This window comes from Ranitomeya variabilis, chromosome 1, assembly GCF_051348905.1.
Source record: "Ranitomeya variabilis isolate aRanVar5 chromosome 1, aRanVar5.hap1, whole genome shotgun sequence".
NCBI lineage: Eukaryota > Metazoa > Chordata > Amphibia > Anura > Dendrobatidae > Ranitomeya > Ranitomeya variabilis.
Window position 1 is genome coordinate 190251345 of NC_135232.1, and position 25695 is coordinate 190277039.

Sequence of the window (25695 nt, forward strand, 5' to 3'; positions counted from 1 at the left end):
GTATAATGCCATGTAAAAGATGACCTATTTTTAAAAGGGTTTGTCACACAAAGTACTTTTTAATCAATTGTTCTTGGATTTAATAAGTTCCACAAATGTATGTATATACAGACTGTGGCTTGCAGCAGCTGCTTTCTGTGAGGCAAGACCGTTCCCAGCCCCTTACAGCATAAGCGATTGTTTCTGCCATGTCTCCACTCTTCTGAGTTCATTGTAAATTGTGTGTGAGGTAGGACCTTCGGGGCCCACTGAGCTCATGTCACTAAAGGTACCGTCACACTCAGCGACGCTGCAGCGATATAGACAACGAGCCGATCGCTGCAGCGTCGCTGTTTAGGTCGCTGGGGAGCTGTCACACAGACAGCTCTCTCCAGCAACCAACGATCAGGGGAACGACTTCGGCATCGTTGAAACTGTCTTCAACGATGCCGAAGTCCCCCTGCAGCACCCGGGTAACCAGGGTAAACATCGGGTTACTAAGTGCAGGGCCGCGCTTAGTAACCCGATATTTACCCTGGTTACCATTGTAAAAGTGAAAAAAAACAGTACATACTCCCCTTCTGATGTCTGTCACGTCCCCCGGCGTCCGCGCTGCTGCTCAGAGCTTCCTGCACTGAATGTGTCAGGGCCGGCAGAGCACAGCGGTGACGTCACCGCTGTGCTCGGCTTTACGGCCGGCACTGACACATTCAGTGCAGGAATCTCTGAGCAGCAGCGCGGACGCCGGGGGACGTGACAGACATCAGAAGGGGAGTATGTACTGTTTTTTTTTACTTTTACAATGGTAACCAGGGTAAATATCGGGTTACTAAGCGCGGCCCTGCACTTAGTAACCCGATGTTTACCCTGGTTACCATTGTAAAACATTGCTGGCATCGTTGCTTTTGCTGTCAAACACGACGATACACACCCACCTAACGACGAAATAAGGTTCTGGCCTTCTAGCTCCGACTAACGATATCACAGCGGGATCCAGATCGCTGCTGCGTGTCAAACACAACGATATCGCTATCCAGGACGCGGCAACGTCACGGATCGCTGTCGTTCTCGTTGGAAAGTTGTTCAGTGTGAAGGTACCTTTACTTGATTTATTATGAGGTCAGAGGAAAGTCTGTGGCAGAAACACTCACCTATGTGATGCTTTATGTGAGGTGAAACACTACCTTACAGGTTTTATCAGCTGTGATCACCTGCTTTTCCATTGTTTGCTTCCCTCCCTGCCCAGGAGATGTGGTATGATCAGACCATGTTCTTGCAAGGTCAGACACGGCCAGTACACAGCAGGGGCACATTTATAAGATTCTCAGCTCAGGAACATATTTAGAACTCATTTAGTTGTGGAAATTTAGTCAAAGATCTATTGACTAAAATGTACTTTTATTGTTTCACCTTTGTTTGTGTTTTTATTTATTTATTTTTTCCCTTCCCCATGACGGCACCGTTACATGAGAGATGGTCCCGCCCCCAAGAACAGGAAACCTGCATAGGAGATAAAAGATGGGGGCGGCACCTCTCTCCTCAGTTTGGTTTCCTGTTCTTGCGGGGAACCTGCGGTGCTGCATGGGGAGAGGTCTCCCGTGCTTGGCCGGTCTCTGACCGAGGTCCGCGGTGGGAGCAGCGGTGGCGGCGTGTGCGCGTCGCCTCCATACCTGGAGCTGCAGGTGCGTCCTTCCCACTGCGGACTCCCCGGCGTCCGCTCCTGGCCGGAGGCTGGGCCGAGGGAAAAAGAGTGAGCGTTCCCATCACGACGCTGGCGCCGACTGAATGGGGGAACTTCCGGGATTGAACCGGAAGTGACGCTACACGCTGAAAAAGCGGTGTGCTGACACTCCCCGGGGGGGAGGAAGTTCAGAGGCGCACACACCGCTTCCTGCCCGCCATATTTAAAACTGACAAGGCGGCAAGCAGGCGCTGGGAACAGTCTCCTGCAGGATGGCAGATCCGAAGGAATCGACGATCCCAGCTGAAATCCCACAACCTGTCGTGGTACTAAGGGTCCGGTGGGTGAGTGCCTTTGTAAGGCAAAAAACATGTCAGTGACACTGTGTTTTTTGTATATATGCAGGGAAAAAAAGTCACCTCTAAACAAAAGCATAAAGTATGTGCACTCTGTGATAGAAGCCTTCCCAAAACGTATGAAAAGCGTATGTGCCGCTCATGCATAGAAAAAACTGTGTCTGAAGAGTCATCATCTTTGCTTCAGAATATAAAAGATATAGTTAGAAGCGAAGTACAAAGCACTGTAAAGGAGCAGTTAAAACATCATGGACTGCAGAGCTCCGTAAACCCATTCCCTACGTCTGCCCAGGCATCTGACGTAGAATCCGAGGGTGAACTGGGTGAGCTTCCGCCCGACGAGGGTTCGGACCTGGACTCTTCAGATGAAGAGTGTGGCCGGCCTTATGTGTTATCAGAAGATGTGGGGAAGTTGCTAAAACTGGTCAGGTCCACCCTGGGGGTTGAGACGCCAAAAGAGAAGCAAACAGTGCAGGACTCTATGTTCAGTAATTTGGAGGATAAGAAACGAAAAGTTTTCCCGTTTCATGATAACATTCTAAATCTCATTAAAAAAGAATGGAAAAAACCGAATAAAAAGATTTCAGTTCCCCAGGCCTTGAAACGTAAATATCCCTTTAGTGAGGAAATTTGCGAGAAATGGGAAAAGGCGCCTAAGTTGGACGCGGCTATCGCAAGTACCTCCAGGGGCATAGCACTTCCCTTCGAGGACATGGGGGCCCTAAAAGACCCCCTAGATAAAAAGGCGGATGCCTTTCTAAAATCAGCCTGGGAAGCCTCAACTTGGGCGTTTAAACCTGGAGTAGCGGCTACTTGTACTGCCCGTGCCATGGTTAAATGGTTGGAGGAACTTAGCGACCAAATAAAAAACAAATGTCCAAGAGACAGACTTCTGGAAGTCATCCCTCCACTTCAAAATGCAGCGGGATTCCTGGCGGACGCTGCCATTGATTCTGTGCGGTTTGCTGCCCGGGCTAGTGCCCTTTCAAATTCAGGAAGAAGGGCGTTATGGTTAAAGAACTGGAATGCTGATTTCCAATCCAAAGTGAAGCTCTGTGCAGTCCCCTGTGAGGGCCAATATTTATTCGGCAGCGCTTTAGATGAGATTTTAGAAAAAGCGGCGGACAAGAAAAAACACTTCCCTCCACCTCCCTTCTTTAGAAGACGTTGGTATGACAATCGTCGGTCCTTTCGAGGATCGAGTAGGGGCCGAGGCCACCCAACGGATAGAACCACACGGGGGAAACCCTGGGGTGAGAAAAGAGAAAGAGGTTTTCTTTTCAATAAACCCCCAAAACCAGACCCTAAACAATGACGCCATATTCCAGGTGGGAGGAAGGTTACGGTTTTTTGTCCATCAGTGGGTAACCTTACAGCCGTCCCAATGGGTAATCAACTTGCTAACAGACGGTCTACGGTTAAATTTCATCTCCCTTCCTCCCCACCGAATGAAAGTTACTCGTGTGGCCAAAAAGAACCAGTTGGTTCTCGAAAAAGAAGTTCGTCTTCTTCTAGACAAAAAAGTCCTGGTAAGAGTACCTTCGCAGGAAATAGGAAGGGGATTTTACAGCACCCTTTTCCTCACTCCAAAGCCGGATGGATCTTTAAGAACTATTTTCAATCTAAAAGAATTAAACAAATTCATCCGAGTAGAAAAATTCAAAATGGAGACTCTGAGAACGGCGGTAAAACTGCTGTATCCAGGATGTTATATGGCAGTGATAGACCTTACCGATGCCTATTATCATGTGCCAATCAGCAGAGAGCATCAACAATTCCTGAGGTTGGTTGTGCAGCTGGGGCAGGTCTACACCCATCTACAATACCAATGTCTCCCCTTTGGGGTATCGGTAGCTCCTCGTATTTTTACAAAAATAATTTCGGAAGTAGCATCCTTCGTAAGGAGAGAAAACATTCTGCTAGTGCCCTATTTAGACGATTTCCTCTTGATAGCAGACAATCAAGAAGATTGCATAAAAGCAGTTACGACAGTACGAGAGCTACTAACCAAACTAGGGTGGATAATAAACTTAAAAAAATCAAGATTGATTCCGGCCCAGATACAGGAGTTCCTGGGGATCCAATTAAATTCAATCAAACAGATCTGTATCCTTCCAGACAGGAAAATCGAGGGCATAAAACAAAGAATAACACAAATACAGGTGGCCCAATACGTCTCGGTGAGGGAAGCCATGTCCCTCCTAGGCATGCTTACTGCAACAATTCCGGCGGTCCAATGGGCACAACTTCATTCAAGGGACCTACAGTGGGAGATCCTGTCAGAACAAACAAGAATACCCTACAATCTAAACCGAAAAATCGTATTGTCACAACATGTCCGGGACTCTCTAAGCTGGTGGCTAGATTCCGGAAATCTAAAAAAAGGGGTCCCATGGTCAATTCACAATCCGGTGATACTGACCACAGATGCGAGCCCGTTAGGTTGGGGAGCACACCTATCAGATCGGATCCTACAGGGTCTATGGGATCCACAGATGCAATCAGCCTCCTCAAACCTGAGGGAATTAACAGCAGTAAGGCAAGCAATCCTTCAATCAGAAGAAGATCTCAAAGGAAAACATTTGGTAGTATTATCCGACAACAGCACAACGGTGTCGTATATAAATCGACAGGGAGGAACCAGATCAAGTTCCCTAATGGAAGAAGCAGGAAGACTATTTCTTTGGGCCGAAAACCACCTTTTATCCCTCACAAGTACACACTTAAAGGGGTCGGAAAACTTTGTCGCAGATTTTCTGAGTCGTCACGTCCTGCACCAGGGCGAGTGGTCGCTAAATCAAAGAATATTTGGAGAAATCTGTGCAGTCTGGGGGCTTCCTCAAGTGGATCTTTTTTCCACAAGGCAGAATCGGAAAGTAAAAAGGTTCTACTCTCTAAACCCGAAAGAGAACCCGGAAGGAGTAGATGCGTTACTACACCAATGGAAATTCCAACTAGCCTATGCGTTTCCCCCGATCCCATTGATCCCTACAGTCCTGAAGAAGATCCGAGAAGAGAAATCACGCATAATCTTAATCGCACCCTTCTGGCCAAAGAGAGCTTGGTTCACTTGGCTCAGACGTATGTCCATCTCGGACCCGTGGATACTTCCAGAGGTCCCAGACCTTCTGCACCAGGGTCCGGTGACACATCCTCAGGTTCACAGCCTACACCTCACTGCTTGGAACTTGAGAGGGGACTTCTGCTAGCAAAGGGGTTCTCGGATCCGTTAATTACTACTCTACTGTCCAGTAGAAAAAAAGTCACAACTGATAAATACCAAAAGGTATGGGGAAAATTTTTAGAATTCTCAGGCCGAGGGATAACTGATGCCGTTCAGAAGGTCCCTATATCTGAAATCCTAGAGTTTCTCCAAAAGGGTCTGGAGAGGGGATTATCTACCAGCACTCTAAAAGTGCAAGTCTCGGCGCTTAGCGCCTTGTTTGACCAAAAATTGGCTGATCACCCCTGGGTGTGTAGGTTCATTCGGGCCTCCTTTACAGCCAGACCATTCAAACCTCGTCCAAAGGTCGCTCCCTGGGATTTAAATTTAGTTTTAAACGCCTTGACCTCCTCTCCCTTCGAGCCTCTTTCCTCCATATCGGAAAAAGCGCTAACTCTAAAAACAGTTCTCCTGATTGCCCTTACCTCAGCCAGACGCATTAGTGAGCTTCAGGCTATATCTATTGACCCTCCGTATACTGAAATTCTGGAGGATAGGGTAATTATAAAATCTGATCCGGCCTTCTTACCTAAGGTCAACTCGAAATTTCACAGGGACCAGGAGATAATCTTGCCTTCATTCTGTGCCAACCCAAAATCCCAGGGAGAAGAAACCTTCCTTTGCTTGGACGTCAGACGTTGCCTTCTTCAATATATAGAAGTGACAAAACCATGGCGACAGTCTTCAGCCCTTTTTGTCTCCTTTCAGGGAGCAAACAGGGGAAAAAAGGCCACAAAGTCGACTATTGCACGTTGGCTCCGTATGGCCATATCACTTTCCTATTCCTCTTCGGGACAGGTCCCTCCACCTGGTGTTACGGCCCACTCTACGAGGGCTATTTCCACATCTTGGGCAGAGAGGGCAAATGCATCGATAGAGCAAATCTGTAATGCAGCAGTATGGTCTTCACCCTCTACTTTCTTCCGCCATTATAGATTGAATCTGGGGCTATCAGATCTTGCCTTTGGTAGGAAAGTACTATCTGCTGTTGTCCCACCCTAGAGGTTCTTTCTATTTCTTCCTCTCATGTAACGGTGCTGTCATGGGGAAGGGAAAAAATGATAATTACTTACGGGTAATTTGATTTTCCAGATCCATGACAGCACCGCTCTAGTTCCCGCCCTATCTTGGTGATGGTGTGTGTTTCACAAAAAAAAAAAAAAAAAATCTCTTAAAAAAAAAAAAAAAAAAAAAAAATATATATAAAAAAAAAAAAAAAAATATATATATATACACAAATGAAAGATGGGGTAATAACCACTTAACAATAGATAAATAGTCTTAGAGTTAAATATAATTTTTTATATGCCTAAAACTAACATAGCGGTTACCTTACATTCTCTGTAAACAAACTGAGGAGAGAGGTGCCGCCCCCATCTTTTATCTCCTATGCAGGTTTCCTGTTCTTGGGGGCGGGACCATCTCTCATGTAACGGTGCTGTCATGGATCTGGAAAATCAAATTACCCGTAAGTAATTATCATTTTTCTCCAGCATACAAAGCACATCTTAGCTGCAATTTGACCAGCATTGAAATGACATGGTGCTTTAGTAATCTCTCGCTATGTCCTTGTATTCATCCCCATCCCAAGGGTCAGGCTTTTCTAGAATATCCTATTGATATGACATCAGTGTTTGAGATCGCCTCCTTTGTGCCTTAGCATTTTTTATGGGGTTGTCTATTTTATTATTAATAATAATAATATTTATTTATATAGCATCATTGATTCCATGGTGCTGTAGATGAGAAGGGGTTACCGTATATACTCGAGTATAAGCCGACCCCCCCCCTAATTTTGCCACAAAAAACTGGGAAAACTTATTGACTCGAGTATAAGCCTAGGGTAGGAAATGCAGCAGCTACCGGTGAATTTCAAAAATAATAGATGCTCCAATACCGTTCATTATGGCCCCATAGATGCTCCATATAAAGCTTTGCCATATATAATGCTCTGCACCGTTCATTATGGCCCCATAGATGCTCCATATAAAGCTGTGCCATATATAATGCTCTACACCGTTCATTATGGCCCAATAGATGCTCCATATAAAGCTGTGCCATATATAATGCTCTGCACCGTTCATTATTGCCCCATAGATACTCCATATAAAGCTGTGCAATATATAATGCTGCTGCAATAAAAAAAAAAAAAATCACATACTCCCCTCTCTTCGCTCAGGACGCCGGCGCTTTCAATATTTACCTGCTCCTCGTGCGGCTCCGTCTCCAGCACTGACGCTCAGCAGAGGGCGCGCACTGACTACGTCACCGTGCCCTCTGACCTGAGCATCACAGCCAGAGGAAGCTGATGACTGAGCCGCGCCGGAACGAGGAGCGGTAAATATCGCGCAGCGCTCCCCTCCCCGTATACTTACCTGCTCCTGGCGTGGTCCCTGCTTCTTCCACCGCTGCATCTTCCTGTATTGAGCGGTCATCATTACCGCTCATTGCAGTCATGAATATGCGGCTCCACCCTATGGGAGGTGGAGCCGCATATTCATGACTGTAATGAGCGGTACCATGTGACCGCTCAGTACAGGAATAAGACGCAGCGCTGGAAGAAGCAGGGACCGTGCCGGGAGTAGGTGAGTATAACTAGACAGCCCCCGCTCCCCCTTCCCTGCCGACCCCTGGGTATGACTCGAGTATAAGCCGAGAGGGACTTTCAGCCCAAAAAAATGGGCTGAAAATCTCGGCTTATACTCGAGTATATACGGTACATATAAATTACAGATAACACATATCGAGGACCCTGCCCTTGCGGGCTTACATTCTACAGGATGGTGGGGAAGGGGACAATAGGTTGAGGGTTGTAGGAGCTCCGGCGTTGGTGAGGCGGTAGCTTCGGTAGTGGTGAGGAGACAGCAAGGTCAGTGTGACCTGTTCTGCAGTGACAACTGTGATGAAAACCATTGTCATACTTGGTACCTGACGATATGAGCAATTTTGGAAACTGTTTGGTAAATGCACATTCCCAACAAAGTGTGTGTGTAATTCCAACTGAAGGGAAGCCTGGTGTGTTAAATCTCTGTACAAGCTCCCATACTGTACCTATATGTCTGATTTCCTACAGAGGGTTTTAGATTTGGTTAATTAGTAAATATACTAGCTGTGTAACACACGAGAGCCGTCATTTTAAACTTTAAATACTTAGATATAGAAATCCTTTGTGTTCCAAAGAGGTTTATGTGAAAATTAGTCCAAATTCCGTATCTTTTGGTAAGCTTTCAAGGGAACTTGACAGCCGATATGTGCTGCCCGCTCTACAGGTGGAATGTATTGGGCACTAGTGGTATGATTTTAGCCATGTATGATTGAAATGCTGCAGCGTTTCATAGTTAGAGCATAATATGCTTTGAAAGCTGCTGGGATCAAGCCGCACGGGAGACTAGTCAGAAGGGCAGGTCATGGGTGGCTTTTTCCTGCTCGGTTCCCTTGAGTGACACGTCTCTGTGCTGCGTATATAGTAAGAGACAAGTCACTGGCAGCAGACAGGGAGCAGCCGCTTGGGACAGTACATTTTGACTAGCCTCCTGTGCAGCTCTGTGCTTGGCGGCTGTTAAAGTACAGGTGCTTTTCACAAAATTAGAATATCATCAAAAAGTTCATTTTTCCATTCTTAAAGTACAAAAAGTGAAACTCTTATTATATAATCATTACAAACCGCGATCTATTTCAAGTGTTTATTTCTTTTTATGTTGATGATTATGGCTTGCAGCCAATGAAAACCCAAAAACACCTACAAAGGCTTCCTAAGCGTTTAAAAAGGTCCCTGAGTCAGTTTCAGTAGCTCCACAATCATGGAGAAGACTGCTGACTTGACAGATGTCCAGAAGGCAATCATTGACACACGCCACAAGAAGGGTAAGCCACAAAAGGTCATTGCTAAAGAAGCTGGCTGTTCAGAGTGCTGTATCCAAGCATATTAATGGAAAGTTGAGTGGAAGGAAAAAGTGTGGTGGAAAAAGGTACGCAAGCAACTGGGATAACCGCAGCCTTGAAAGGATTAAGAAAAGGCCATTCAAAAATTTGGAGGGGATTCACAAGGAGTGGACTGCTGCTGGAGTCATTGCTTCAAGAGCCACCACACACAGATGTAGCCCATGTCCTGGATACAAGTGTCGCGTTCCTTGTGTCAAGTCACTCATGACCAATAAACAACGCCAGATGCGTCTTACCTGGGCTAAGGAGAAAAAGAACTGGACTGTTGCTCAGTGGTCCAAGGTGTTGTTTTCAGATGAAAGTAAATTTTGCATTTTATTTGGAAATCAAGGTCCCAGAGTTTGGAGACCTTGCTGCTTGAGGTCTAGTGTGAAGTTTCCACAATCAGTGATGGTTTGGTGAGCCATGTCATCTGCTGGTGTAGGTCCACTGTGTTTTATCAAAACCAAAGTCAGCGCAGCAGTTTACCAGGAAATTTTAGAGCACTTCATGCTTCTCGCTGCCGACAAGCTTTTTGGAGATGGAAATTTCATTCTTCAGCAGAACTTGCCACCTGTCCACACTGCCAAAAGTACCAATTTCTGGGTTAAAAACAACAGTATCACTGTGCTTGATTGGCCAGCAAACTCTTCTGACCTTAACACCATAGAGAATCTATGGGATATTGTTAAGAGGAAGATGAGACACCAGATCCAACAATGCTGATGAGCTGAAGGCTGCTATCAAAGCAACCTGGGCTTCCATAACCGCTCAGCAGTGACACAGGCTGATTGCCTCCATGCCACATTGATGCAAAAGGAGCCCCGACCAAGTATTGAGTGCATTTACTTTACATACATTTCAGTAGGCCAACATTTCGGATTTCTAGGCTATGTGCACACGTAGGAAAAAAGGTGCAGAATTTTCTGCACAAAATCCGCATCTCCTGGCAGAATCCGCAGCTGAAGTTTTTATGCGGATTTTGCCACTGCGGATTTTTAACATGATGGGGGTGCCGAAACGCTACAGATCCGCACAAAGAAATGACATGCACTTCTTTGAAATCCGCAGCAATTCCGCACTGATTTTTCCGCACCATCTGCACTGCTACTTTATAATCCCATTGATTTTCATTGTACTGTACATCACAGTGCGGATCTGCAGCGTTTCTGCATGGAAAAATCTGTGTGCACATAGCCTAAAATCCTTTTTCAAGCTGGTGTTATAAAGTATTCTAATTTACTGAGATAATGACTTTTGGGTTTTCGTTGGCTGTAAGCCATATTCCTCAACATTGACAGAAATAAACACTTGAAATCACTCTGTTTATGATGACTCGATATAATAAGAGATTCACTTTTTGTATTGAAGAACTGAAATTAACTTTTTGATGATATTCTAATTTAGTTAGAAGCATCTGTACTGTCTTTGTGAAATTCAGCAGTGTGCCAGAGACAAACGTACATGGCTGAGATCATACAGCCCGTGTGATATAAGAAGCCTAATCCATGTGTGTATGATTTCAGGCATGTACTTGCTATCAGTCCTTTTGTAATATTTAACTGGCATGAAGGAAATAATCACCTCCATTTTTTTTTAATGAACTATTCGACTCGCATGTAGTAAATGACATGACCTTCTTTTTATACTCCTTTTTAATTGTCATACATTCAGAGTAAAATAGATTTTCTTTTATGATGGCATTAATTAGGAAACTCTTAATACCCTTGATTTTTATCTTCACCACAAACCACATAAAGGATTTGTCAAAGAAGGCAAGGTTCCCACAACTCTGCCCTCCCCCTTAATTTGAGGTACACGTTTTTACTGCCCATTGCAGTAGTATTTCTACAACATGATGCAATTCTGTACTGTATGGGGTTGGTTGAGTTTTTACAGGATAGGAATGCAGGGGCAGGGATTTTTTTTTTTTATTGTATATCTTATGATACCAAACAAACATGACGGGAACATATTGTTTTGTCAGGAGACCCAAATCTCTTTTTATGAATAGTGGTGGTCCTGAAGGTAATTGTGTTCATTTTTACCCGGAGTCTAAATCCTTTATTATTTTAGATAATTTTTACATAAACCAGTTCAGTTTATAATTAACTATTACACAATGCAATCATTTCCTCTGCGGTGTCCTAATCAATCCTCTGTTTTTTACTCTTAACACAATAGCACAGCATTTCCTGATTTTAATAGTAATTGACTTTTATTATAGTATTTATACAGTATAACGGGTGTATAATATATTAAACACCCGTTATACTATATAAATACCGTACTATAAACATGGGAAGATTAGGAGTACGGTAGCTTGCTACTGTGTATGCATTATCAGTATAATCCTACAAACATGATATACAGCCAGATATCCGAAAAACAATATATTAATTTATCAGATGTGATTTTAAACATACAATTTAAAAGTAATGTAAAGGAACGTAAAAGGGTTTGTGTTGAAGCCATCGGGGAAACGCGCGTTGGGCAGGTGCTATAGCAGTGGGTTAGTATAATTTCACTCACTTACCACCTGTCTGTATTTGGTTTCTTAGCTTGGTCACCCGCTGCCATAATATCTACCCACTTATACATGGTTGCATATTTCTGAAGCTTTTTATACATGTTTTTTATCTTTAGCGCATATACCGTAATCTTATATATTTATCCTTGGTCACTGGGACCCATTAATAAGCACTTTAATTCATATTTGTGTTATCCATTTGGAGCCGTGTATTATGTACTTAACATGTGCTCACACAGTGTTTTAGAAGTCATTCTGACATTTGGCGAGCTTGATATTCAATAGCCCCCGCTTATGCACTTTCTGAGGCTTCTTACCCTTTTTCAGTTTCTTTACATTACTTTTAAATTGTTTAAAATCATGTATCTAATCAATTAATGTCTTTCCAATATCTGTATAAATATAATAAAAAGTCAACTACTATTAAATTCTGTGTATCGACTATCTTATAGTTCAGTTTTACATTTCAATGTATCTGGTGTGAATATAGTTATGTAAAATTTAACTAGAATCCTGTGTTTCTTCTTTGTACTTCTGTATGACTGGCAATTTATCATCTGGAGGGGCATCATTCTAATTTTGTGTGTGTGTATATATTTTTAGACCATGTGTTCTATCCTCGTGTGATGTCCCAATTACTAGGTTACACTATGCGGACTATTCTCCCCGTCTGTAGCCGTGTAAGATGCACCGGTGTCCTGGTTTTATTGTAATTCTGTACTGGACACTCTCTTCTAGCAGAGCCTCTGTCATGCTCCTCTATGCGGTGTACATGCTGCCCTACACTGGTGCCAGATGCATTTTTGTCAGGTGATTAGTGAACACGTGAGCTTGTAAGAAGAAGAAAAAATGTGTAATGAGTCATTCTGCTTAGGACTTCCTCTTATGTCACCTCACCTCTCATGGATATAGCAGGCAGACTTCAGTGTGTAGGTAGAAGCATTTCCGAGTGGACAGGTGTGCAGAAGGTAAGCGCTGCTGCTCTTTCCTCAAGTCATTTGTTCAGGTGTACAGGCTGCACGCTCGATCTACCCCTTTTTCTAAGGTGTCTTTTGGATGAATAGAGGAATGGTATAGATATGATTAAGAGAGCAAATTATATCTGAGAACATCTTTTTATACATTGTATCCATCTCCTGTGTCACAAATGTCTATACATTGCTACCTTAAAACTTAATTTGGATAAGTTGAATACTTGAGTAAGAAAAAAAATTAGATGTGTATTTAATTTCCCTTTTTTTTCTTTTACATTGGGTTCTCAATGTCAGTTGGTGATTTTGCAATAAATTGATCATCCATAGGTGAAATTAAAAACCTCTGAAACGCCATAGATTTGTTCTGTAAGGCTACGTTCACATTTGCGGTCAGCGCCGCAGCGTCGGGCGCCGCAGCGGCGCCGCATGCGTCATGCGCCCCTATACTTAACATGGGGGCGCATGGACATGCGTTGTGCTGCGTTTTGCGCCGCATGGCCGCAAGCGTTGGACGCAAGAAACGCTTCAAGTTGCATTTTTTTTGCGTCCAACTTGCGGGCAAAAACGACGCATGCGGCGCAAAACGCAGCGTTTTAGCGTGCGTTTTGCCGCGTTTTTGTTTGCGTTGTGCGCTGCGGCGCCGACGCTGCGGCGCACAACGCAAATGTGAACGTAGCCTAAGTGCACTGTTCTGTGGATCCTGTCAGCTGTCAGTGCTTAGAAGTCCAGTTCTCCATGCTGCTAATGGAGAGCAATCTTAATAGGCTTTCACCAGCACCGGTGGGTACTTTCAGTGGTCCTGTCTTGTGCTGCAGTTGGCTTTCATGAGATTGGAGCTTACTGCGCGTATACTGTCCTTTATAGAACCTGGTTAATGTATGTATTCCTGTGCATTAGAATGAGGGGTTTTTTTTATTTAGAAGGATCTTGTCAGCAGGTTGGATTTTGCCCAGCTATTTTACATTTTGTAGGTGCTCCTTTTGTGAGCCATTGAGAAATAATGTAACACCCTATCCTGCTACTCTTTTTATGCCAGCAGTGGCCATTTTGATGTCTTGCAGAGTGCTGTATCCTTGTCTTATCTTAGCCTTGTAAGGTGCTGTCTTTGCTAAACATTTTTTATGTATTTCATTTTATTTAGTATATTAAGTCTTCTAATGTCATTTTTCTTTAAGCTCTGAAACGGAGAATGGGTCCGATGACAATAAGGCGGCTAAGCCATATGCAAGTCCTCAAATCGTGATAAGTGATGCTGACGTCATTGAAAATCGGCAAAAATTACCTCTATCAAGGTAAATTCCTCTTCCCTAATATTCTGAAGGAATTATATAAATCTAATGATAATATATACAGTATGTATATACGGTACTTGTTCCAGGTATAGAGGAAATGTAAACTTGTGTTGTGACAGATATTATTGCACGTAATCTAAAAGTCCTTTTCTTTTTCAAAATTTTTAATTTTACGCTGATCTTAATGCAACAATGACTTCATTATATAGCGTTGGCTGTATTCAATTGCTATTTTTCCATTTACTGCAGATAACAGCTGTATAGGTAGATGAACACTTTGCCTTTTGGATCTGCAGATATGTACAGTTGTCTTGTGAGCTTCCTTCTGAAGTAAGCATGATGCCACACATTTACAATCCCATATTGCACCAGCACCCTGAAGGTTGTATAATCGTTTTACACAACATGATGTATTTTTCCTGATTTTATTTGATCTATGAAATGCACTGACAGTATATAGAGCAACTTAAATGGAGAAGTGGAACAAAGCTTTTCGCTATGGCCATATTATTCTCTCCGGGGAGATTGAAATTGCCACTGGCCATATGGAAGTCTAATTTCTACATAGATCCTCAGAAGTACAGAAAAAGTTGATGAACTTCCCGGTACCTAAAATAGCTACTTTTTTTTATTTTTAGAGCAAAGGCAGGAACAGGGTTAGAAATGTATAATGCACTACCTATGGATATTTCACCTTTCTCATTACTCCTCACCCATTGTCATTTTTATGAACCAGTGAGTGTGGCAACATTGTCTTTAGGGTACCGTCACACATTGAAATTTCCATCGCTACGACGTTACGATTCGTGACGTTCTAGCGATATCGTTACGATATCGCTGTGTCTGACACGCTACTGCGATCAGACACCCTGCTGAGAATCGTACGTCGTAGCAGATCGTTTGGAACTTTCTTTCGTCGCTTGATCACCCGCTGACATCGCTGGATCGTTGTGTGTGACAGCGATCCAGCGATGTGTTCGCTTGTAACCAGGGTAAACATCGGGTAACTAAGCGCAGGGCCGCGCTTAGTAACCCGATGTTTACCCTGGTTACAAGCGTAAACGTAAAAAAACAAACCGTACATACTCACCCGTCGGTGTCCTTCAGGTCCCTTGCCGTCTGCTTCCTGCTCTGACTAGTGCCGGCCGGAAAGTGAGAGCAGAGCGCAGCGGTGCTGCGATCTGCTCTCACTGTACGGCTGCACTCAGAGCAGGAAGCAGACGGCAAGGGACCTGAAGGACACCGACGGGTGAGTATGTACTGTTTGTTTTTTTACGTTTACGCTGGTAACCAGGGTAAACATCGGGTTACTAAGCGCGGCCCTGCGCTTAGTTACCCGATGTTTACCCTGGTTACCCAGGGACTTTGGCATCGCTCCAGCGCCGTGATTGCAATGTGTGACCGCAGTCTACGACGCTGGAGCGATGATTATACGACGCTGCGACGTCACGAATCGTGCCGTCGCAGCGATGAAAATTTCAATGTGTGACGGTACCCTTACTTGAAGACTCTCGCCGTGTTTAAAGGAAATCTACATAGATTAACCCTGCTGATAAGCCTAATTCCAGCCTTGTCACTTACTAGGTTGTGTACTGTTGTTGCGATAAAATCAGTGTATTATCTGCAGGAGATTATCACTACATGACTGGTGTCTGGTGCCTCCTAGTCAACTGCTCTGTGTAAAGGTACCTTCACACTGAGCGACTTAACAACGATATCGCTAGCGATCCGTGACGTTGCAGCGTCCTGGATAGCGATATCGTTGTGTTTGACACGCAGCAGCGATCAGGATCCTGCTGTGACATCGCTGGTCGGAGCTAGAAGGCCAGCACCTTATTTCGTCGCTGGATCGGTGTGTGTGTCACCGATCAAGCGATGTCTTCACTGGTAACCAGGGTAAACATCGGGTTACTAAGCGCAGGGCCGCGCCTAGTAACCCGATGTTTACCCTGGTTACCATTGTAAATGTAAAAAAAAACAAACAGTACATACTCACATTCCGGTGTCTGTCCCCTCGCCGTCAGCTTCCCGCACTGACTGTGAGCGCCGGCCGGCCGTAAAGCACAGCGGTGACGTCACCGCTGTGCTTTCCGGCTGGCGCTCAGTCAGTGCAGGAAAGCACAGCGCCGGGGGACAGACACCGGAATGCAAGTATGTACTGTTTTTTTTTTTTTTTTACATTTACACTGGTAACCAGGGTAAACATCGGGTTACTAAGCGCGGCCCTGCACTTAGTAACCCGATGTTTACCCTGGTTACCAGGGGACTTCGGCATCGTTGGTCACTGGAGAGCTGTCTGTGTGACAGCTCTCCAGCGACCACACAGCGACGAAACAGCGACGCTGCAGCGATCGGCATCGTTGTCTATATCGCTGCAGCGTCGTTTAATGTGACGGTACCTTAACTCCACCTCCAGCACTGATTAAGGGCTTTGTGCCAATATAAGGTGTATAAAGAAAGCTGCCAATCAGTGGTGTGGGGGGCAGGGTTATACAGGGTTCAACATTCTGAGCACTGCTAGATCTGCAGCAGAAGAAATGTGATGCTATCACAGTGACAACATGCAGACCAGCAGGTGATAAATCGTTGGAACCAAGGTCTCTGCCCATATATCATTACATGGCAAAACCCAGATGAGATTCCTTTATATGCTGATCACTATGGGTTTACGTTACGTTGATCACAAGAACCTATGTGACGCCCCAGGGTCCTGGTTGTCACAGTGGCATTGCTTTCCTTACGGGGAGAGTGTTGTCACGCTTGGAAGCGATGGAAGATTCCTCTTAACAGGTAATTAGCACATACAACACCGTTCTGTCTCCAGGACAGAAGGGGGAGCTCTACACCCGTCTTCAGGGGAGCTGCTTTCTCTGGTCGAGAGGAGGAGTTAGTTGCTAGGCAGTTGGGAAGATTTAGTCAATTGATGCCGGACAGCGGACTGGAGCAGTCTGAGGCAGAAGGACGGGTGAAGGGCCGTACAGCCTGAGGTGCTGTAGCCCCTAGATAGCGAGATAGCTAAAGGCTGTTCTACCTTCTGTAACGTGCCGGAGAGCGAAGCACAGGAGTGTGATAACAGCGGAGAATAGCTGAGACTGGGCTACATACAACGTTGAGTACAGACACTGGTAGCCGGAAGACCGAGGCTTTTGTGGGACTCTAAGACACATAGCAGAAACTGGCAGGACAGCTGGATTCTACATCACCGGTTTGCCCTAACACCCAGGAGACACAGTGACACATAGAGCCCGGGTCATGATAGAGACCCTGTAAAAAGGCTCGAGTTACCTGTCATACGGGATTGTGTCCCACTTCCATAAAGGACAGAGATAACTGAGAGGACCTTGCTAAGAAGCCATAGGCAGTAAGGGACTATATAACACAGCGCTAGAAGGAAGGCTTTTAACTCCACCTGATAAAGCTGGACTCTGAACTCACTTCCAAGCCGGCCGGACCCTGCCTGTACCTATGATCTGGTGCCCTGGACTGTGGCTGCCTGCTACCATCAGTAAACCAGGTAAAAAGACTGCACTACTGCGTCCTTCGTTCTTTACTGCACCACTCACCATCCTCCATCTATTCACCGGGAGCCCTGGGGACCTACTTCACCTGTGGGAAGTTATACCATCTGGCTGCCATAGCATCACCCCAGAGGACCCCTTTAAGCAGCGTTGGTCATCCCTGACCAAATACCAGATGGCGTCACGAACTTTCTTTTTTTTTTTTTTAAACAAAAAAAAAAACCCTTTAAAGACCGTCCCTTTAGCATGGGCGCCCAGAGTACCCCACGGCCCTGGCGGGCGTTTCACCTGTGTACAGATGTAACTTTTAGAATGAGTAGTGCCATTTTTTTGTTTTTAACTTTAGTAATTTCATTTTTATATATGGCTTTGTTTTGTTTGTTTTATTTTTTTGCTTGTCTGTCAAAAACAAGTATAATAAACTAGAGGCTGTAACTAAAACCAGTAAATCCTGCCTTACAGCATGAAGGTTTTGTTACATTTATCTCAAAAGGCTTTATATAGGTGAAGTTTACAAAATCATGCCAAGTTCAGGTTCCTGCTTCCTTAAACTGCTCCCTTCCCAACCAGAAAGCCGGCTGCACGTTTCTGCTCTGAGGATGTTACTCTGATCTTGTCCCGTCCTGGATTCTTTCAGCACAGATCATCCATCCAGAAGTATAACTGAAGAGCCACACATCTTCTAAACTTTAGGACCATTAATTTTAGAAGTTTTTTCTCATTTAGGTCCATCAGTAATGATAGTTAAAATTATTGTATATGATGGTTGTGTGTATAGGTATAATATAAATAGGTATAATATAAATATGGATAGATGTGCATGTACAGGTAGATAGATCAGAGATTGGGTCATCATTTAATACAAAACTTCGTGATCTCATCGAGTTTTGTATGCTTTTCTGTAGAATTGCATGGAAATTGTGTTTTTTAACATCTGTTGTTATGCATACTCTGGGACCCTTGGCAATGTTTCTTTCAGATATGCAAAATACAATTGTTTCATGGTAAAAAAGATGCAGCTCTGACATTTAACTATTGCTTGGACCTATAGCATCCAAACATATTTCTTATGATTTGTGATACAGTGGTTAAGAAAATCAGATTTACTTTGAATCAAGTGCCTAAATATCAGTCTTGTGTAAGAAATATTAAATGCATTGGCAACTTTCATTTTTTTTCTCTTACAGGTCAAAGACAGACGATTCCTCCTTATCCCTTGACATGAAGAATGACATGATGAAGCTTGAAAGGAAAAAATCTACAAGTCAGGTAAGATTTGTCAGTCTTCATGAAAGGTCTTTAATATGAATAGGTTTTAGAAGTCCTTTTCACATATTGTGTATAGCTGTCTCTAACAGCTTGGTGTAGAATACATTAACCCTCACCCCTCATTGTAAGACAACAGTCCCAAAAGATTGCATGCCTTAGGCTTCTTTCACACTTCAGTTGTTTGGCGTCAGTCTGCTCCGACATAGTGATGGATCCGTCACAATTGTTGAGAAAACGGTTCTAAAGGATCCGGTTTTTTTGACGGATCCATTACTTGGGGGTTGTCTGGGGAAAGTATCTACTTTTTGGAGCATGCTCAATTGAAAAAGCGGATTGGGGCGACGGATCCGCCAAATGACGGTCGCGATCCGTCGCCCATAGGCGGCCATTCTATGGAATGGCGGACGCGACGGATCCGTCGCGAACCGCCTTTTTGGGTGCAGACAAAAAAACGTTATAATGTCCGTCTATGTCTAGATGACGTCCGCCAAATCTCGACGGATCCGTCACATGGTGGATGGAACGGAAGACCATCCGCCACAATCCGTTGCTAATGCAAGTCTATGGGGAAATAGCGGATCTGCCCCCCAAAAAAATGGCGGATCCGCTATTTGACGAAAACAGCGGATTCAAACTGACGCCAAAAGACTGAAGTGTGAAAGAGGCCTTACCCTGTACATAATGGAGGTGGAAGAAGGAATTTTATGCATAAATGTTTCATAAGCCTCCTATTACTATGCAAACTGTAGATGAGAGCAAGTGTATGTGTGTATATGTGTGTGTGTGTGTGTGTGTGTGTGTATGATATATATATATATATATATATATATATATATATATATATATATATATATATATATATATATATATATATATATACATATAATCTATATTTTTTTTTTTTTTTTTTTCATTCATTGATCAGAAGTTGATAAAATACAGTAATACGTATATTTTGTTAATTTGGGTCTTTTCATAAATTGTCATTTGTTGTAATTATTGTGTTTTTGTGTTTTCTCCGTAGCTTTCGAAGACAAATGCACAATTTCATAAACTGTTCAAGGATGTACCGAAGGATGAGATGTTAAAAGAAAGTAAGTATGAAGCTAACATAAGTGTGGCATTATTTGTAGTATCTTGAAAAAAAATAAATAAATAAATAAAATCCTGGAGCTGCAGCACATGCATATCTGTTGGCCGACGACAATTTCACCCAACGTCCCTGTGCACATGAATTGCTGACTTGGCCGAGCCATCATGTGTTTTTGTTTAAAAAGTGAGGAGAAGGCCTCTGCCAGACAGGTGAGTGAGGTGTGTAATATCAAACTGCTCAGCCTGTACTCCCCCCAACGTCTGTCAGGGAGGAATCTGGAAGCCCCATAGAGAGTAGATTGTCTGCTCCTATTGGAAGGATCAACCAACTTTCCCACGGGTTGGCGATACACACTGACTTCAAGTACGCAATTCTACAAAAACATCTCTGCAGCTTGCTGTCGCTTGCCTATTTTAGAGCTATGATTTTTGGGGGTTAATAAAACTGCCTAGTTGCAGACAATTCGCTTTTTGATTTACTTTACAGTTTATGGCAAGTGTGACTTGTAACCAATGACAGAAAATCCAACACATCTGGAACCATATACAGCTGTGCTGCAGGATCATAATTGAAACACACCATCATAGGAAATCATTAGATCCACTATTGCGTCTCTGATTTCAGTGATGCACAAGACGTGGCGCCGTGTAGCCCTAGCCTTATTGTGTGTGATGCCTATGGAATTGTCTTCAACCTTCCTAGATTTAGAGAGGATTCATCCAATTTGCCAAACAGCATGGAATAAATTACAGATGATCATTATATGGCATTTAAGTGTTTTTATGCAAGGTTTGATTGTGAATAACAAGTTTGTGTCTGGCTATATAAGCTGCAACCAGATACGCCTCAAATATATTGTACCCACAAAATACACGTAAAGTTAACTGAATAATTTAACTGTAAGATGTTAAAATTTTAGTTGTCATTCTTCACTAAAAACCACTATTGCCCACTTTTAAACTTTTTTTTTTTCTTTTTTCTTTTTTTCTCTCTCGCCTTTTCAAGGTTTTACCTGTGCGTTACAGAAAGAAATATTGTATCAGGGAAAGTTATACATTTCAGAGAATTGGATTTGTTTTCATTCAAAGGTTTTTGGGAAGGACACAAAGGTAAAGAGCCCTTGTTCACCTTTTTAAAATTTTATATGACATATATATATATTTGAGTAAATGATTCACAGAAGAATGTTTGTTTTCTTCAGATTGGCATTCCAACTTTAGCTGTAACAGTGATCAAGAAAACAAAAACAGCTCTACTTGTGCCAAATGCCTTGGTTATTGCTACAGTAACCGATAGGGTAAGTAGTTTACAATTTTCTTTTCCAAGTAGGCAAATCCACAGTCCGTTCTAGTAGTTGTGTTGTAAAGGGGGAGGGGGGTGAAGGCGTTCACAAAATCTTTATGTACACATTGACTGAAAATCCCTACTCAATTTATGCTTCTGTAGATTTTGCCCTTTGCAAATGCCCATCTGCCTGGATTAATACTATCTGTTTAGATACCCTCATATTGTACTTTCAGTTGCTAAAGTGATGAATTAAACTTCTCACAATTTTTATTTTGCAGTTCATATTTGTGTCTCTGATGTCACGTGATTCTACCTACAAGTTAATCAAATCTATGTGCAGCCATTTAGATGTAAGTATATGAACCAGTTACTTATGCTATCTGATATTGCTCAATCTTTGATAGGCTTTGGATGGGACAAGGATATGATCTTGGGAGAAGCTTTTAATATGTATACATTTTAAGTTTGATTTTATTTATATTGGGTTGTTAAAGGCTGTGAATGTTTTGTATGATTATATAGATGTACATACAATTGCATTTACTGGCTCTTGACCTCATCGTTGCCCTTCTAAGGAGTCCATGAATATAATTTGCCCATCAACTTTCAAGATGGTGTCAGGAGGAAATAATCAATTTCGCCATAGGTGCTGTGAAATAATCTAGGTATCTCTTTCCAAAATCTTGTAGCTTGGCTCTTTTTTTTTTTTTTTTTCCTAATTGAATTAGAAGCTGGAGTGTTGCTTCTAATTCAAGGTCCTTGACCCTAGTCTGCTACTTACCTTTCGTCCCCTTCAGCTTCTATCACCGCCGCTCCCATCTGTCTTCGGCAGTTTGACCTTCAGGATCGTTTCAGTGTTTGGAGCGACCCAGAGGCCACAACTCAGTACAAGTCTGAGGGATTAGTTCTGATTCCCATAGACTTTCATATTGAGAGCATGTGATGTAGCTTCTAACTTCTGGCCAGTCTGAAGCTGTGGTCACAAGATGGTGCCACTGGACCGGGGCGACTCAAAAATAAAAAAGTGAAGATGGTGGTGGGCAAGTATAAGACACGAGACAGGCCAGACCACTCCTGCACTAGGGCAAAAAAAACCTGGAGTGGTGCTTTAAGGCTGAGTTCACGCTAGGTGTTTTTTTTTGCCTTTTTATGCTAATTTTCAGCTGCTTTTTACAATACCAGCAAAGCCCATGAGATCTCAGAAATCTCATGTACAGTTTTTGGTGTTTGTCATCGGTGTTTTGTGCTTTGCATGTTTTTTTGGACATGGATAATGTCACTTTTCAGCATTTTGAATACGTGGTGAAAAAACATTGAGATAACGCAGTTATCGTGGTTTGCTGCGTTTTTTTGGTAACATCTGATTCAAAGGAATAGCACATTTTGGGGGGGTTCAACAGTAAACTTTATCAGCATGCACAAGAGACAAATATAGCATGCCAAAAAACGCAGTTTTTTTTTTGTAGCTTCTTTCCTGCCAAGTGATAAGGTTTTGTTGCAGAAAAGAAACTCTAAAAATTCCTTTAGGGAAAGTGTACACTAAGCATTTTTTTTCAAAGACCATCAAATTTGGCCAAAGGCAGTCAATCTGATTAAAACAAAAGAACCTCTTCACACCCGTTATATCACCCGCTGGTCTTTGTTTACGTGGCTACAGGAATTAAAAGCCTGTATAAAGAAGTGACTGCTGCAAGCAATTACTGGCCTGAACGGTGTGCATCACAAGACTGCAGAAGCCAGTGATCACGTGTAGGGGTAACCCATGTAGACTAGCCTGGCACATCATGACTGCAGGCAAACATGGTTGGCAAAATCGCTAGAGTAGGACTATAAAACTGGTGATTTTAATGATCTCAGAAAAACAATTTTTAAGATCTGTATTACTGTTAGCAGATTGAAAAATGGTTTAACTTCCAAGGCTGAAAACAAATAATCTAGTGCTGCTCTTGGTGGAAATGTGGATACAATCGCACTGAAACTTGGCAATGCAGTGTAAGCGAATTAACAGTGCCGTTCTGTAATACTTCACTGTAATGTTTCATTCCAGAATCCAGACTGTTTAGCTCACAGAATGGATATAATTGTGTTCACTTCTCTCCTGAGACCAAGTCTGTATGGGTTCTTGGACCCTGATGGCAAACAACAGATATTGGATAATTTTGTATAACTTGATTGTACATTTATTGAATGTTAACTACACCTTTTTTTGTGTGAATCAACAATAATGAAGAAATACTGTTCCAACCATATTTGAGTGTCTAACTGTTTGGCTGTTCTCCCTCTGCCACTTGGTTCAAGCCAACAGGGTGGCACGGTGGCAGTAACCACTCACTACACAGTGAGCAATGTTGTAATTGCGCTCATTGACTGACAATGTTTCGCAGCATGTGTGCTGAGCAAGAAGTTACTGAAATGGTCAGTACGGACTGCTCATTGCTTCTGTGCCACCCAGTTGACTGAAGCCTGAGTTGATTAAACTCCTTGCCCCCTTAACTTAGCCATGGACAGAGCTAGTAGTGGCATAATGACATGTAGGCTATGGGAGGTAAAGTATAGTAGAAGAAGCAGATATGCGCATGGCTGGAGGCTCGAAACATGTATTGCTCAATTACACTGGTAATTACACTTCTAAGGATTTTATAGATTGCACCACTCTATTAAGAAAATAAGGGATAACATAAAATAATTATTACGTTTAATATGCTCGTCATTTGTCACTGGTAATGTCATGATTTTATCAGCTAAAACTATGTAGTAAAATGACAGATTACGGCTGATGGCAGAAATGGCTTCACAGGGAATTGAACCCCCGGTGAGTAAGGCAGAGCAGAACTGTGCATACGTACATAATTACAGTCAGGGTGTAGTAGCTCAGAAAATCTTGTCATGTTTTGCAGCTGCCAGGCCTGAGGCTAGTCACATTTCACCACAACGTTCTGCAATACACTGTTGTTTGCCTTAAAATGTTATTTTCCTTTTGGCTGTGTGCACATGATGCAGAATTTGTGCGGGTCCGCAGCGGATTTTTCCGCACAGAAACGCCGCAGTTCCGCACAGTGATTTACAGTACAATGTAAATCCATAGGGAAAAAAAATGCTGTGCTAATGGTGCGGAAAAATCCGCACTGAATCCGCTGCGGATTGAAAAGTGCATGCCACTTCTTTTGTGCTGAACTGCAGCGTTTCTGCACCCTTCCATTATAGAAATCCACAGTGGTAAAAACAGCAGAAAATCCGCATTTATTCAGCATCAAAACCGCACAAAATCCACACCTGCGGTTTCTGCCAGGAGATGCGGATTTTGTGCGGATAATTATGCACCCCGATCTCCAACGTGTGCACATAGCCTTAGTGTTGTTTAAGGATAACCAGTTAATTATTATTTTTTTTTTTTATTATTAGAATGTTAGCACCGGAAACAGTCCAAATCCTTCTTCCGAACGTAGTTACAGAGGAGAACGTCCTACATCATTTCCTCTCGTAAGTGACAGGTTATCGACACTGTATAATGCTGAGACTTTCCACTAAAATTTGTCATTTTCAGGCTATACTTGTCGTCATTTTTGTAACTGAATGAACTGGATGACTATGTAACAAATGTATCTTGCAGATAGCAGTTCGTTTTTGCAGCCTGCAGATCTACCATATATTAACTTCCCCCTTCCCTGACAATGGCATCATTTTTGGCATCATTTGTACAGTTTTGACTGGCATTTGGATTTAAAAAAATTATAGTAAAATGTATTAAAACTATTTCAAAATTAATAAAATAAAACTATAAAATCTACAAAAAATATCCGCTATCCCTTAAAAAAAAAATTGAAACACAAAATCCACATAAATTTGCCTGTCGGTAGCCCAGGCTTTAAAATGGTATTGGTGTCCATTACTCAGTTTCTGTAATACCAATAGAAGTGAATTAAAAATGCCACATGCACAAATGCCTCCAGTCATTGTCTGTTACAGGACCTTACACTGTTTTGCATGCTAAACTGATCAGATCATGATTAAGAACTGAATAAAGCTGCTTTCTTTATCAACTTGGTTGTAAAGAGATTACGCCATTTTATAGATTAGCGAAATTTTAAATGTTAATTTCCATTACTGGCAAGGGTGCGTTACAAAAAGTATATGCTCCATAGAAATGAATCTTTGCTGACACATGATGGTGCCTAATCCTAAATAGCATCATGCCAGGGGGGAAATACAATTCCCCCAGAGCTAAGAGACAGCTTTCTCTTAATGATACAGTAAAGGTAGCTTCACACTTAGCGACGCTGCAGCGATACAGACAACGATGCCGATCGCTGCAGCGTCGCTGTTTGGTCGCTGGAGAGCTGTCACACAGCTCTCCAGCGACCAACGATGCCGAGGTCCCCGGGTAACCAGGGTAAACATCGGGTTGCTAAGCGCAGGGCCGCGCTTAGTAACCCGATGTTTACCCTGGTTACCAGTGTAAAATGTAAAAAAACAAACAGTACATACTCACCTTCGTCCCCCGGCGTCCGCTTCCCTGCACTGACTGAGCGCCGGCCCTAACAGCAGAGCGGTGATGTCACCGCTGTGCTGTAC

The 25695-nt window shown here is 43.0% G+C and overlaps 1 protein-coding gene across 7 annotated transcripts in view; it reads left to right on the plus strand.

Annotated features, from left to right (window-relative positions):
* Positions 1 to 25695, plus strand: part of GRAMD2B (GRAM domain containing 2B) — a 219916-nt gene that overhangs the window by 179532 nt on the left and 14689 nt on the right. For 3 of the 7 annotated variants that reach the window (XM_077291290.1, XM_077291331.1, XM_077291298.1), the window contains exons 2-8: positions 13840 to 13956; positions 18662 to 18743; positions 19768 to 19837; positions 20842 to 20945; positions 21038 to 21133; positions 21402 to 21473; positions 24526 to 24603. In XM_077291290.1, coding sequence (XP_077147405.1) covers positions 13840 to 13956; positions 18662 to 18743; positions 19768 to 19837; positions 20842 to 20945; positions 21038 to 21133; positions 21402 to 21473; positions 24526 to 24603 — 619 coding nt within the window. Of the gene's footprint in view, positions 1 to 12563; positions 12659 to 13839; positions 13957 to 14205; positions 14287 to 18661; positions 18744 to 19767; positions 19838 to 20841; positions 20946 to 21037; positions 21134 to 21401; positions 21474 to 24525; positions 24604 to 25695 lie in introns of those variants that run through there. The other 4 variants (XM_077291314.1, XM_077291305.1, XM_077291323.1 and 1 more) reach the window with 3 other exon arrangements.